The 16,830-nt window shown below is 33.4% G+C and overlaps 1 protein-coding gene across 2 annotated transcripts in view; it reads right to left on the minus strand.

Annotated features, from left to right (window-relative positions):
• NECTIN3 (nectin cell adhesion molecule 3) overlaps positions 1 to 16,830 on the minus strand; it is a 136,680-nt gene that overhangs the window by 67,495 nt on the left and 52,355 nt on the right. The window contains exons 3-6 of one of the 2 annotated variants that reach the window (XM_059687882.1): positions 14,541 to 14,837; positions 12,156 to 12,273; positions 9,437 to 9,588; positions 35 to 2,524 (exon numbers count right to left, since the gene is read on the minus strand). In XM_059687882.1, coding sequence (XP_059543865.1) covers positions 1,947 to 2,524; positions 9,437 to 9,588; positions 12,156 to 12,273; positions 14,541 to 14,837 — 1,145 coding nt within the window. In that variant the 3' untranslated portion in view covers positions 35 to 1,946. Of the gene's footprint in view, positions 1 to 34; positions 2,525 to 9,436; positions 9,589 to 12,155; positions 12,274 to 14,540; positions 14,838 to 16,830 lie in introns of those variants that run through there. The other variant, XM_059687884.1, reaches the window with a different exon arrangement.

The following is a 16,830-nucleotide window of genomic DNA, read 5'->3' on the forward strand; positions in this document are numbered from 1 at the left end:
ATCTTTCTGTGGCTATATCATTGTTGATACTTAATTTTAAAAAAAAAGTTATTTCAACCACCAAGTATTGTCAAGAGTTTTTCTTCCAATGAGTTGGACCAAAGAGACTTAATATTTATTTATCAGTTATATTTAAAATCAGGTATTTTTAACAAGATATCAGTGAACTGGATTGAATCCTTAATGGACATTATAGCCTTATACTAAATGTTTGGAAAAATAGGTTTCTAATTTTCAGAAAATACTGAGTTAAAACAAAGGAAACTGAGTTATACTCATTTAGAATAAAGCCTTAACTACTTGTAAAATCCTATGAACATGTTAGAGCTTTGCCGTATAAACCATTTTTTTAGATTTGACAAGGATGAAAAGGGCGATAGTTGGGATGGTAAAAAAAAAAAGGACCTACTTTGTTTTTTTATTAACAAAATAATTTATTTAATTTATGATTCTCCTACTAACTTCCACTTCAATTCCCTGGCAAAACACCTAAGGCAATTCTATACAGTCCTTTTGTAAATGAATCATCAACAGAAAAAAATACAAAAACCATATTCTTTGGGCTTCAAAATAGTTGTCATTATTACAATTTTATAGGATTCCACAGAAGCAACTTAATTACCTCAAAAGGAAATCCACATTTGAAGATTTATATAACATTTTTTTTCAAGATACATTTCTGGAAAGAATATACTTAATGAATTAGGTAACAAAAACAAAACAAAAACCTCATGATGTTTCCAGTTTTAATTGGAAAAACAAAAATCTTGAAACATATACATACATTTGGGGGGAAAAGGAGGATGGTCTGACAATATCCATCAGCAAGTGTTAGTGATTGGTTTTATAATTCAGATTTTTATTGTTAAATCTCAAGTTCCCAAGTATATCTAAACGTTTTTCTGTATATTTACCCGTTTGAACAATATCAATATAAATGACTAAAACAACATGGTCTAGAAAATTCTTTGTATAGATTCTTGGCTGAAACATCTTATTCCTAAAATTGGCATTCCAATGCTAGTTTGCCCATGTTTATCCATATACTGAAATGCCCTCTCTGTACTATTATTAACTGTGTACCATATTTTATTATTATTCTTATATTTAGGACATAAAGCATCAAAACAAACTAACACTGTACCAAATTTCATGTTCACATGACTACATAAGAAATGTCCTCCAGAGATGAAAAATATTGTAATTACGATGTTTAAAAGGCATGTTTTTATTACTCTTGCATGTATTCTGGCCAAAAATACTGAGTAGCTAATTATGCTCTTCCACACATCATGTTCACTGAGTTTACTAACACAGTTTTAGTGCAACAAAATATCTTTGAAAAGCCATTCTACAGTTATTATGGCAAGGCTCATTAAAATGCAGAGGTAAAGATTCCATTTGTAGAGAAACTTAGAAAATAATGCTTGAAAGGAAAGGTGTTTCATTAGACTGAATATTTTTTGTATACTAAAAATATATATAAACATTTCTTGAATTAGTCAATTTAAATGTAGTATCATTTAGTGGTGATAAATTTTGAGAGGTATGTTTAACAAACATTATAATTGAGATTATAGTCTTAGGTAAACATTTAATACACAATACCAAGGAAGTTTCCTTTCTTTTTTTAAATTTGTGTACCAAAAACGTCATACATTTAATGTTGACATTTCTTCTTACCTGTGTGCCTCAGACCAGTAAAGTACTCTGCATTAAAAATTATATCTTGAGACAGTAGTACAGCATTGAAAAAAAAATTGTAAAGCAGCTCATACACATCGAACCCAGATTTTACATTTGCATCTGTCAAATTAGAATATAAAAAAGCTTGAAAATCAAGGTGTAAAAGCTTATTCTTCCTCAAGAAAAAGTATGAACAATCTGAAAATGATCAACTAGTATGAATGAAACATTGTACATAGTTAAGTCAAATTTAGTGGTTGCTAAACATACCACTCCCTCCTGGAAATTACGGAACCATCTACATGTGAAACTAAATCATCTTCATTTTCGTCATAATGTTCATCACTGACGAACTTCATTCCCATTTTTAGATCTTCATAATAATCCATTGGTCTTTCAAATCTGAGATTTTCTACATTGTTCCACTGCGTTTTTTCAGGCTCTTCTAAATAGTCTTTCCGTATTAGATTATTCACCGGATTTTTGTTTTCTTTTTTTACACTGTCTGGGTAAGAATCAAGCTCATCTTGTTGAAGGACATCTATTTGAGATTCTTTTTGCATATCTGAGGGTGGTATGTAGTTCTTGGCAAAGTAGTCTCCACGAAACGTCCGTCTTCTCCTATAGCAGAATATTCCACCCAAAACACTTACAAGTATTACGAAGAGAGCCCCACCCACTACACTAGCAATGATCGTGCCAATTGCATCATCCTTAATTGTTGCCAAAGTTGACAATGGGAAGGGCAATTTTTTTACGTCTTTTGTTAGATCTTCGATGTCAGCAGTTGAGAGATGCCACTGAACTGTAGGCTGAAGGGTGGTAGTAGTAGGAGGATCTAATGGAAACAGTAAAGATAGACAAGACACAGAAAGGCAAAGAATGTCAATGCAGGCTGATTCAGCAGCAAGTTGAAAAGACAGCACAGCTAATGAATATATATTCATAGTAACAATAGTTTTTCATTCTTAATTAAATTTGAATGTAATGGTATTTCTATATTTTTAAAAAAATAACAAAACTGACAATTACCAATAAAGTAAAAGGAGTTAAAAATTACATACGATGTAAACCTATTCTATTCCAAGTTTAAGCATTATATTGTACTCAGAGAAATGTTGGGAGTTTTTTCTTAGTTTTTTAAATGAAAAGCATTACTTAAGTATCCTATATATATAGCTGGCTTAATAATTATCGTACCAAAAATTAAATCAAATAAATAAAATGTAATTTTTTTTTTGGCCAGTAGCACAAGGAAATAAAAAAAAAGACTGAAAATAATCAAAGTAGGTTTTCTTAATATCCATTTTACCTAATATAGTTTATTTTTATAAGATCTGAATTAATTTATAAAAGAATGAAAAACTATAGAATCTTGTTAAGTGGTCATAGAATAAGCTGTTGGTTTAATAATTCTCTCAAAAATATTTTCCTTAAATAAAGAGAACTTCAATTTTTAAAAAGGATATATACAGTACATGCCATTATTTAATAATTAAAAAAATAAAAAGCATATTTAAACTGTGTTAGCCAAATGGGCTATTATCAAATGAGACTCACAAAGTAAAAACATGTAAACTATAAATTATAAAAATGTCTATAGCCCATGGATAAAATATGTGAACATTTAGAAAATGGAGGAATTTCAACCATATATGCAAAATTTAATGTTACATTGCTTTATGATGGAGTTTCAAAAAAAGTAGCTAATATTTTAGAGAGAACATTCTAATAATACTTAAATATTAGATGCAAATGATCCTGTGTATTGCCATTAGAATACAGAGAAAATAGCCATTAATATTAAAAAGCAACTAAACATAAACAGTAAAAATTAAAGATTGGTTAATTATCAATTAGGTGGTATTCATAGGTCATGTTGCATAAAACTCTAGAGTTTGAAGAAAGGATGAGACAAAAAAATCTTGAATTTCTTCACTGATAAAAATAAATGACCCAAATGGTAATCTCCTATTATTAATTTTTACATGAGTGGTACTGATAGTTTTTAAAAATGATTGTTAGAAAAATACTAAATCTACATGGGATAAGTTATTCTAAAATTACAAGCTAAAAAATATACTTACTGAAACAGGTTTCATCACGGAATGCCATATGTATAGAATGTGGTAAAAATTTAGCAAGTACAGTATAAATTTAATAAGTACAGTATAAGTTATTTCCTATGAGTGTAAACCAATCGAATAGGCAATCCTGTCAAGTACCTTGAATTGGATAATAGTTATATTATATGTAAGTGAATCAAGGAAGAGTTTTAATTTGTGAGAACAAATTAACTTTGTGTTGAACAAATTAAATCTCAAAAAAAAAAAACCCCAATTGTGGAATTGCAGGACCATTTCTAGTATTAAAGTAATAAAGCCTTATAAAACCAAATTCACAGAACCAGGCTATTAAAGAAATAGACTAAAAATTAATCATTTGTAAGACAAGTCATGTATTTTCTGAGGAGGGAGGGCTAATAGAAAAGTCAAGTTTTAAGTATTAAATGTCATTTTTACAATGATTCCCAAAGAAAAAGTATTACAATAAACTGGCACAGCATATTTAAATGAAAGTACAATCACCTAAGTAATTATTTATAATTGAAATTTTTATGCACAGAAAATTTTAAAGTTTTTGATGGCTCTTAATGAAATGCTATTTTTACAGAACAATGCATATACCTGAGCTCTCAACAAGTATAAGACATAAAACATTTTTGCAAAGTGTCCTAAAAAACCCCAACAATCTGACATTTACTACTTCTACATGCAATGTTCTTTATGTGAAAGCTGTTCTTTACAGCTTTTAGATAAATCTAACTCAAAAAAGTACCCCCCAAATGCCAATTAAAAAATCTTGTTATTTAATTTTGTCAGTGGTTCTAGAAATTTTTGAGCAAACCATCCCCTTCTCAACCAATGTTAAAAATAGCATACCTTGACTATTAATATGATTTCATGAAAATGGGACTAGTGTTAATACTTTATTATTTTGTATTTTTAAGCAATGTACATATGGCAATGCATATGACATTTATTCATATTTTTAAATTATTTCCCTCCTCCACGATAAATGAAAGTCACAATTAATGTAAGGAGACAGAAAGACTAGTATTTTGTAATCACCAATAGGTACTTATTTATCATTATTTAATATCTTTCACAACAGCATTTCTTATTTTTTCAGTCAGACTTTTTTTATATTATTTGCTGAATGTGTGTGATAAATGAGTATATAACAAATGCAATGAACTATACAGTGAGTTCTTCACACCTAAATGAAGAACTTCTTAAGTTTCTTTTTCAAATTAATGAGTTCTGCCAAATGGGGAGGAAAAAATTACAGTAAGGCCCTTTAGTGATAAAGTATATATTAGCATAATAATTACTATGTTAAAAATTAAATTTATTACTTTTTCTTTTAGACTTTATATAAAGTCTTTAAGTAAACAAAAATCTACGAATCTTAAAAGTTTAAGGATTGCTAAGAATATGTGGATTCTAAGTCTTATAATATGTCTGGATCCTAAAAATCAGTATGATTTGAAATTCAAGATTTGCTTAGATAAGTACTTGGAGTTTTAGGCAGGGAAGAACTTATGTGACATATAAAAAATGCTTCCCTATTCTTAGAGAGCAATAAGAGGTATCAAGGAAAAAATACAGAGCAAAAGCAACTACAAAAACACATACTGGACAAAGAGCCATTGTATTCCCATGAGTAAGAACTGAAGTCGAATACTGCAATCTTGAATCAATCACCTCTTGTCCAAAATTTTATGCTTACCCACTTAGGAAACGTATAATAAAATTATGAACAATTTCTCTCAAACAGGATTGCTAACTCTACTTTGTTCTGAGTAGAACTTTCAGTCTCCAGTCATAAGACATTCCTTTCACAGATATTTTTAATTATTTCTAAAAATTATAAATACCAATTTTATTTTATTTTTTAAAAAATATATTTTATTGATTTTTTGCAGAGAGGAAGGGAGAGGGATAGAGAGTTAGAAACACAGATGAGAGAGAAACATCGATCAGCTGCCTCCTGCACACCCCCTACTGGGGATGTGCCCACAACCAAGGTACATGCCCTTGACCAGATTCGAACCTGGGACCTTTCAGTCCGCAGGCCGACGCTCTACCCACTGAGCCACACCAGCTAGGGCTATAAATACCAATTTTAATACTGAGGTAAAAAAAAGTTCCAATGAAAAAGATTAATTTTGACAATTTACTCTGTGTGAATTATGACCTTTTATTCTAATAAAAGCCTACTAAGCTTTATCAGTCATTTTGGAAAGGCAGTATTTTATCTAGGAATTTTGATATATTCCTAAGAAGCTCTTAGAAGATTTAAATAAACTCGGCATAATGTATTGTATTAAACACTGTGGATAAAAAAATAAAGTCTAATTCTTGAAGAAAACCATGTCATATAATGCTATCTTTTTCTTAAGTTCTTAGTGGCAATAAAACTGTGATTCTTAGGAGACTTACTAGAAAATAATCAAAAAATGTATGAAGTTTATTACCAGTTACTTTAAAAAAAAAAAAAAAGTTACATAAAATAGATTCTTGATTTTTAATTCTTTCCTGATTGTTTTCTTCTCAAATTTATCCATTCATGCAACAAAAGTTCACTGGACACCTACTATGTGCTAATAAGCATTATTATTATTGCCAATGATGAGAATGTAGCAGTAATTATAGCAAGCAAAAATCCTGCCCTCTTAGGACTTATGTCCTAGTTAGGGTAAAAAGAGACGCATATAAATAAAATAAAATATGTAGTATGTCACACGGCAATAAGTACAGTAAAGAAAAATAAGGCAGAGAAGGAAGACAGAAACTAGTAGCGAGGCAAGAAGAGAGAGGTTTCAATTTTAAATACGATTGTAAAGGTGATATTTGTTAAAGACCTAAAGGAAGTGAGAATGGAAAGTCCATGGAAAGTTTAAAAGAGAGAAGTGGCATGATTTGACATATCCTTTAAAAATATTCTGGCTGCTCATTTGATAACAGATTAAAAGTAGAACAATTAAATGGCTGTTCCAATAGTTAAGTAGAGTTTCTGATGGCTGGGACCAGAATATTTGAAGTAGAAGTAGAGAATTGGTAAGGTTCTGTATATAACATAATGGGAAAGCTGACATTGATTTGTTGATGGATTGAATAGGGTATGAGAGGTAAGTATCAAAGGTAAGTAAGTCTCAAGGATTATATCCTCAGACATAGATGGAAAGAGCAACCAATAAGTGAAGGGAGGAAGACTAATGGAGGAAGAGATTTGGTGGCAAGGGGCAGGAGAAAGATTAGGACCTTAATTTTCAATGTGAAATTGTGTCTATTTATACTTCTACATAGGGTTAATAATCAATTAATAGTCAGTTGGACACAAAAGTCAGGAGTACTAGGAAGTGGATCCAGAATGCCAAAATATATGAATTTAGGATTACCACCAATGTGAGATTTCCCAAATTGAGCCCTAATATTTAAATTACTAGAGCCCGGTGCACAAAAATGTGTGCACTCAGGGGGTCCCTCAGGCCAGCCTGTGCCCTCTTGCAGTCTGGGACCCCTCAGGGGATGTCCACCTGCTGGCTTAGGCCTGCTCCCTGGGGGGGATAGGGCCTAAGCTGGCAATCAGACATCCCTCTGGCAGCCCAGGAGCCCTTGGGGGATATCCACTTGCCAGCGGGGAGCAGACCTAAGCTACAGTCGGACATCCTTAGCGCTGCTGAGGAGGCAGGAGAGGCTCCCACCACCACCACTGTGCTGGCAGCCGTCAGCCTGGCTTGTGGCTGAGCAGAGCTCCCCCGTGGGAGCGCACTGACCACCAAGGGGCAGCTCCTGCATTGAGCACCTGCCCCCTGGTGGTCAGTGTGTGTCATTCCCACTTGTTCTGCTGTTAGGGTCAATTTGCATATTACCCTTTTATTATATAGGATAGAGGCCTGGTACACAGGTGGGGGCTGGCTGGTTTACCCTGAAGGGTGTCCAGGATCAGGGTGAGGGTCCTGCTGGGGTGCCTGGTCAGCCTGGGTGAGGGGCTGAGGGCTGTTTTCAGGCTAACCACACCCAGGTGCCTGGCCAGCCTGGGTGAGGGGCTGATGGCTGTTTTCAGGCTGGCCACACCCGCAGGCTGGAAGCAAGTATCTGGGATTTATTTATCTTCTATAATTTAAACTTTGTAGCCTTGAGCGGAGCTCAGGGCCAGCCAGGCAGGCAGGAAGTTTGGCTTCCTCCTTCACTGGGGCAACCCAAGCCTCCTGCTTGCTCTAGCTCTGTGGCCGCCGCCATCTTTGTGATGGAGTGATGGCGTGAGGGAGTGACAGTTAATTTGCATATTACTCTTTTATTAGATAGGATTACATAATCATAACACATTGGGTCTAAGGTTTACAAGTAATATCTCACACTAAATTTTGTATAACAGAAAAAGGTAAGCAGTCCTTAAATAGGTACATTTTAAATATACATTTCCTGTGGCTTTAAGGTTCTTTTTTTTTAAATAAAAAATCTCTAAGGGAAAAAGGGAGACTAGTATACTAATATCTAATCTTATTTAGATTTCTACCAAAGCACTGCTGCTGGAAGAAAGGGAGAGCTAGGGATGTACATAGCTCTAAACTTCTTGTGAGATTCATGAAAAAAAAAAAAAAAAAATTGAGCCCCTATCATGTGCCAGGCATTAACTAAGTGGTAAATTAAGTGAACACAATTGTTTAAATGTGAGGATAGGCAAGTAAATAAATGAACATATGATTACAAATTGTGATGAGAAATATAGGGGACTTTTCTTAAGTTGAGTGATCATACAAGGACTGAGAATATAACATAAAATTTCTCTAAAATCTCTAATTTAGTTTTAGATTTGAGCAGAAATGAATACTCTACCTACCTATTATAGAATTACCATACAAACCTGTATTTCTCAAGGTTCTCTTCCTTTTGCCTTTAATTTTCCATGTGTTAGGCATGAGGATTGCTGCATTCTTATAGTCAGTAAAGAGATGCTCAAAATAATTTACATAATTGGTATAAATAAGAATTCCACTGAGAATTTATTACTTCTAGCCACACCCAGAAAACAATGTTTTTAGCATTAACTATATTTTGTGAATATTCAAATTTATACTGTCAATTTAACAAGAACTTTCACAGCAAAACAAATGGAATGTGAAATATCTAAGTTCTTAGTGGTTTAAAGACTAACAATAAAAAACATCTAAAATTTATTTCATTAGAACATTTTCAGTAGTATTCCTACTTTACCTCTCAGTAACCAATATGGCATAGTAACATTGAGTGACAATGTTATTTAACTAGCCAGGTCATCAAAGTTGATATCCTACTTTATTTATCATACACTTGTGTGCCGAGTGTCCAACCCAAGACAAAAAAATCCCACTGCTTGTTCTTGGTGTAAAGAACCTAGAAAGGCACACACTACCTATGAAAGTAATAAATAATACTATTTAACAGTAAATTTAACTATATGCATAGGTCTTAAAGTTGTTGCATAGACATTTTGCTATTTCTTTAAGTAAAGGAATGCCACTTTGCACATGTATTTCAGATAGGATTACTTTATTTTATCTTTAGATTATTTGGAAAATCTCAGACTGAGGAATCTATATCTTCACAAGTATAAATTATCACCATAATTATAGTATTATTGTTATGATTATCACTATAGGAATAATTCAAGTAACCCATTTTGTAAGTAGATATTAACTTACCTGAAATGTAGATGACCTTTTGATCACTTCTTTGACCGAGGGAATTAGTGACTTTACAGACATAAACACCAGAATAATTGAAAGTCAGTGGATGGACAAAATGAAGAGTATTGTCTGAAGCCAATAAGCCATCAGGCCATTGTCCATCCAACCTAGATTTGGAAGAGAATGAGATTATTTTATATATCTTTAGTCTCTATTTATTGATAGCTGTTTGAATAAGATATTAACTTTTAAGATGTTAGTGAAAGAACCAGTATCCTATATGTAAAAGTCACTATAAAATGAAGCATGTACTAAATTATGAATTTTTAATTTTATAAAGTTGAACTAATAAAGCCCATTAAGAATTCTTTCAAAATATCAATTCATATAAGTGTACCTAGGTCAACATATTAGAATGGGAGGGGAGGAGAGAACAAAATTATGAGATTCTCAAGAATTATAATCAGAAAACTAGAAAATTAGAAAAACATCTTATTTGAAAACATACTCATATTATCAATGGAATCAAAATACTTATCTATGAATTATGGACCTATTCATGATATATCTACAGTTTTCTTAATGGAACATCATCTCATTTAAGTACATGATATGTTTTAGCAATTTCTGTAATATATTTAAAAGCATCATTTAATGCAGAACAAGTCTGTGCTTTGCTCCATCCAAAGATGGTTAGTTTTTTGGCCCTGGCCAGTGTTTCTCAGTGGTTAGAGTTCCAGCCCATGCATGGAAGCGTCACAGGTTCAATTTCTGGTCCTCGATGGGGTGCTTGCAGGAGGCAACCAATTGATGTGTTCTCTTTCACATAAATGTTCCTCTCTCTCCAACCTTAACTCTCCCTTTCACTCTCTCTAAAAAAATCAATGGAAAAAAATATCCTTGGGTGAGGATTAGCAAAAACAAACAAACAAACAAAAATACACAAAGAAGGATCCTCTAATAAAATAATTTCATTTGTCAGGTGGACATCTGTGACAGTAAAAACCACAGCACCATTTTTAAATGGTACCTACACTAACTTGGCTAGTCCTGTCTAGTATCCTATCTAATAATAGACAAACATGGTAATTAACCATACCTCCGATACGCTTCCCATTGGCTAATCAGGGAGATATGCAAATTAACTGCCATCAAAGATGGCGGCTAATTTGCATACTGCAGGCAGGGTGGGACAGTGCCATCCAGCCTGCTATTTTCTACCTGGGTGGCAGGCAGCCCATATGGGAACAGACCCAGGGCTGGCAGCGGGACCACAGCCATCGGCCACCAGCCACGCCCATAAACAGCCCTCCCGCGGGGATCCTGGACTGGCAGGTGCTAATGCACCAATCAGCCACCAGCCACGCCCACAAACGGCTCTCCAGCAGGGATCCCGGGTTGGCGGGTGCTAATGCACCGAATCTGCCACTGGCCACACCCACAAACGGCCCTGGGGGAGGGGGGGGGAAGAATCCCCAGCTGACAGGTGCTAATGCACCAATCTGCCAAAATGCACACCCAGGCCGCCTTTGCCCTGCGCGAACTATGCAGCCAGGAGAGGGGAGTGGGGCCGCTGGGAGCGGGAAATGAACAAAAAAATTATCCACAGTTGAAAAATACAACTCTCTAGATCAGTGATGGCGAACCTTCTGAGCTCAGCATGTCAGCATTTTGAAAAACCCTAACTTAACTCTGGTGCTGTGTCACATATAGACATTTTTTGATATTTGCAACCATAGTAAAACAAAGATTTATATTTTTGATATTTATTTTATATATTTAAATGCCATTTAACAAAGAAAAATCAACCAAAAAAATGAGTTTGCGTGTCACCTCTGCCACGCGTGTCATAGGTTCGCCATCACTGCTCTGGTTTGAAGGAGCCCCTATATATTGAGAAATATGAATAAAAACTTTATTGTAATAGTTAAAATTTCATAATTAAAGAGAATTATGGATATACATAGTAAGCTACACAAGTAAAAACAAGCCAATTACTAGCCTCAGGGAAAATAGCTTATACAAAAGAAAACAGAATTCCAATACACTACTTAGCTCTCAGTACATAGTATTTACCTGTCACATAAAGGCAAACAACAATTACAAAATTTAACTAAAAGTAACTTAATCTCACCCTAGCCAGTTTGGCTCAGTAGCTAGAGCGTCAGCCTGTGGAAAGGGCCTGGTTTCGATTCTGGTCAATGGCATATGCCTGGGTTGTAGGCTCAATCCCCAGTAGGGGGCGTGCAGGAGGCAGCCGATCAATGATTCTCTCTCATCATTGATGTTTCTATCTCTCTCTCCCTCTCCCTTTCTCTCTAAAATCAATAAAAAATTTTTTTAAAAAAGTGACTTAATCTCATTGGGATTACAAACGGTAGGAATATGTATGTATATGGGTACATACATGTGTGAAGGGGTAAATCTAAAATTAAATTTTCATCAGTCATAATAAGAAGTGAGTAGGTAGCATTAAAAATGACTAAATGAAGAAGGAGCAGTTTAAGACCTATAATAGTAACTATCAGAAGGAACTGCTAAAGTAGCCTCTGAGGAACAGAACTGTGGTTGGTAGAAAGGTGGGGGGAGGTGCAGTAGAACACTTAGAAACCCTTTAATTTAATTTTCACCTATTAATATAACCATGTATTACACTGATAAAAAACAACTTTAAGCACTTAAAAATTCTTTTCACTTTTAAATAAATAAATTTACAAGTATCTAACATTATTACCTGCTCCACACAGATTTGAAGGGTGGTGGATTTGCATCAGCATTACACTTGAGATTAACACCTTTTCTTCCTACAAACCAATTTCCATCATAGCCAGTTACTGAAACTTCGGGAGCATCTATAAAATAAATTCATGACAGAACAGATTATTTTTTGTTAATGATAAATACAACATACAATGGTAAAGCATAAACATAGTAAATTAAACTTTAGAAGAATAGAAATAAATTTTTCTTCTCTCAAAGTACATAACCAATGTGGAAGACAGTACTCAATAAATATTAGTTGACCAAATGAGTAAATAAATGAACAATGAGTACCCAAACATTAAGCAACTACAAGCACTTACAGTTCTTGTTATTATAAACACTGAATGTAAGACTATCCACAAATCTATAATCACCAAAAGCAAAATTTAAAGAACCCTATTATGAAAAATATATATGAAAATACATTTCAGTTCTTAATTTGACAATGAGACATGGCATTTAAACCTATTTACCTAAAATCTATTATGGAAAAGAATAGGATGCTAACAGAGAAGACAAGAGGAAGGGCTTAATTTAAATTGGGGATGAGGTTGGGATGTCATGAAAGACTTCTGTAAGGAACTAATATAAGGTACAGGGACCCTCCATGTTTCTGTGAACGACATAGTAAATTATATGAATAGTACATGGTCAGATGGGAGGTTAGAGAGAGACTATATTAGCCTGTAACTATGCCAGAAAAGCTTGACCTACTATCAAGCAAGATTTATAAAAAAGTAGTAAAAAATTAAACTTTCACTAAGGTACAATTACTTTAGAATTCTAAAAAAGAAATGCCTGCCTCTTATACATTCCAAGAATTAACAAACATTTTTGAAACTTAAAATTGGTACTAAAAATGTTGCTGAAAGAATAGTATAGATATCTGTGAGTTTTATTTTAAAAGGAAGGGAGATATATTAACGTATCCCCAAAGAATACCTCCAGATTTTGAGAGATGAATTTTAGATATAAGATTATATCTTCTTAAACTTTGTTTACATGTTTTATGGTCCCTATTAAGAGGAAAAAGCCATAAGCACTCTAACAACATTTTAGGAGCATGGTAATAAATCTAAATAATAATTACAATATCTTATAGTAGAAAAAATGTATATATTTAGGATTGCATTCAAGCAAACAAAAAATAATATACATAATACAAATGGAAGAAAATTTCAGTAATGATTAGATACAGGAAAAGAAAATATATCTAAGAAAATATCAATAGTGCTTACAATTAACATCTGCATTTTACAAGAAAAGGAAAAAGTTAAGAGTCTGAAAGTAAGGTAAGAAAGGGGGGAAACTTTAATTGGATTCTCCTCAGAAGAAAGGGGACAACAAGGTACTCATATTGAAGAATACAATGGTAATAACATTCACATAGGTATCTTCTCAAGTTTAATCCTATAAATGTTTTTTAAAAATCTTTAGAATTAGCTTTAGAAACCATTACACCAAGTCTAACTAATTTTAAATTCCATGCATTATATAAAAAACCCCACAAAAATTAGAACTTCATAAACCTATCTACATTTATGATTTGTACAATGACCATGAATGACATAAATGACAGTAGAGCCTAAAAAAATTTATTTCTAATATGCTTAATTTTCACTTTCTTTGCCCTTATTGATATGCACCATCAGTTTTTATCTTGCTCAACTTTTAAAATGCTTTGCAAAAATATAAAGGGAAAAGTATACACACACATACAAACATAAGCACAACAGAGTATCCCATAACAAAAAAATACAAGCTAGGCCAACTTTAAACTTATTTATAATGATTATTATCCCAATGATGTGTCAAAATATTGTTTTACCTATATGAGAATCTTACACAATCAATAAAATTAGGTTCGTATACTGAAAGAATATAGATTTTTCAAAATAATTTAAATGCATTTAGGAAGTAAAAGATTTTTGCTGAGAAAAGAGAAAACATTCTGGGTGGCATCAATAAAATTGATTAACAGCTAAAATAATTGGACTGGCGAAGTAGTTTGTCTCTAAGTACTGTACATTTTGAAGTATAAATTTCCACAATTTGCTTAAGTCCACCTTATTTTTAAGGTCTAAAAAAAAATAAAGCTAAATAATTCTAAGTTAGAGAATATCTTTAATATCATTGTCCAACTTTACAAACTGATAAAAACTGTTCTGGTTAAATGAAATTTCCACAAAAATATTTTTAAATTAAGGGGGAAAAATGTCAGTAAGGAAAAGCTGTAAGAATTTCTGAATACTAAATATTAAAATTAAACACAGTTTGATACAGAATAATTTTAAAGGAAGAAAATGAAAACAAAATGCATCACATGTTTAAAAAGCTAATGTTACCATTTACTTACATTGTATATCTAATATGAAAGAATATCGGATGTCCTTTTCCAAGGCTGGATGTTTTACAACACAAGTAATTCGCCTTCCTCGAGCAAATCTGGTTGGAAACAGCTTGTATTGGCTGACAATTGTAACTGTTTCATTTGGAAAGGAAGTTGTAGTGGATTCCATTTCACCAAGATCGCCTTCCCAGTTAATATGTGCAACTGGTTTCCCAGTTGCTGCAATACAAATGGCTGCTACTGTTTCGTTTCCTCCATCAATTAAAGAATCTGGCCCTTTTATCAAGCTCACAGTGGGTTCAACTGTTCAAATTAAAAAAAAAAATTACATGTCAATTAAGAATATATTTATATCCTCCCAAGCCACATCTAGACATATTTCATAAATTTAGGAGTAACGACATATAAAGTATAGACACACACTTTTACGGTAAGTCTTGGAATAAAAGATGATCACGAGCCAGGGCAAATAAGCAACCAAGATTTTATAGAAACACTACAAAGATGGCTCTCCTAGTGACAGATGAGTCCTTCTCAAAATCAGCATGTACAAAAATTACTGTGAAATGGACCATAATTTCCACTATGAAATTAAAGGTATTATTACTCTGAAAGGAAAAAAGTAGTTCTACTACTTAATGATTCATTTGCGCAGCAAAAATATATAAAGCATATTTAAAAGTAAAATATAAGTATAGAACTGACACTGTTAAAACAGAGTATCACTAATACTTACTCAATGGAATGTGCATGCCACCTATTTTTTTCCTGGTATAAGTAACCTTAATGTTAGACACTTTCTATCAAAGGCCTTCAATCATTTTCTGTATCTCCCTTAAAATCTTTTATCTGATAAAAACTACTTACCCAGATGATCCCTAATTTTCTCCAACTCTGATATAAGTCTTGACTCTACATTTTCTAACCATCTGCCTGGTATTTTTTGCCTATATATTTTCAAACTCAAAAAAACAAATGTTGAACTATTTATCATCTTGCTACCAATCACTAACACCTGTTTTTCAAAGAAATTCCCATTTAAATTAATGATAACATAATTTACTCAATCACCAAGGCTTAAGACCTGTTATTTTTCAAACCTCCCTTATTTCTTATATTCAACCAGTTACAAAGATCTGCTAGTTATTCCTTTATAATAGCTCCCTTCTTCAGTCAAGTGGCAGAAATTAGTAAATGAATTTCAAGCCCTCATAACCTCATGGCTACAGCATTATAATTTCAGGACCTCTTCATTTTAATTAATCAAAAACACCAGACTGATGATCCTGAATCACAACTTTTATCACATTACTACCTAAATCAGGTCTAAGTCATGCCTCTAAGCAAGGTGAGAAGGTGGTCAAAGCAGTGTTTCTCAAACTTTACTGTGCACCCAAATCATTTAGGGATCCTGATAAAATGTAGATTTATCACTCAATAAGTTTGATGGGTAACTGAAATTCTGTATTTTAACAAGCTCCAAAGTGATATCAATGCTGTATAGCTCATGAACCACACTTTAAAACAGCAAGAGCCTGAATAGAAGGGAGGTGAGAAGCAGCACAACAATGTACACTGAGTTCAAATTTCTAGTAATATACAAGTCAAATTCCCCGTCCTAACACTCAAGTTACTTTAATGTGGTTCTACACTACCTTTCTAGCATTTAATTCTTTGAATAATCAAGAAATTATTCAATGTTTCAACTAATGGGGGTTCTCAACATTGAGTGTTCTCCTGCTCTCCCCCTCTCCCCAAAGGGCACTTGGCAATGTCTGGTGATATTCTAAGTTAGCACAACTGAGGAACTGCTAATAGCATCTAGTGGGAAAAGCCATTAAGGCTGCTAACCAGTCTACAATGACAGGATAGCACAGTCCGACAAATTCCAGGCCCAAATTTCAACAATGCTGACTTTGAAGAAATTCTGCCCTAGTGTGTATTGTTTTCTACCTGCCTCTGTCAGTTCACTCCCTATACTTCTTTCCTTTTTGCCAACCCCAAACCTACCCACCATTCAAGAACTGGCAACTATTTTTTATACAAAACATTTCTAAACGGACAAGTTCACCAGTCCATTCCTATATCCTTCTTAAATAACATTAATGTATGAGACTGCTATTAACTAGGGACTGTTACAGGCTTGAGGGATATCATGTTAGATTTTAAAGTGCAAAGTTGTAGCCCACCACATGTTTACAGTGGGGGGAAAAATATAATGAACAGTATGGTAACTGCTACAATATAGTCACGCTCTACATACAATGGCAAAAGCAGGGGTCCTCAAACTACGGCC

The sequence above is a fragment of the Myotis daubentonii genome, chromosome 3 (assembly GCF_963259705.1).
Source record: "Myotis daubentonii chromosome 3, mMyoDau2.1, whole genome shotgun sequence".
Classification (NCBI taxonomy): domain Eukaryota; kingdom Metazoa; phylum Chordata; class Mammalia; order Chiroptera; family Vespertilionidae; genus Myotis; species Myotis daubentonii.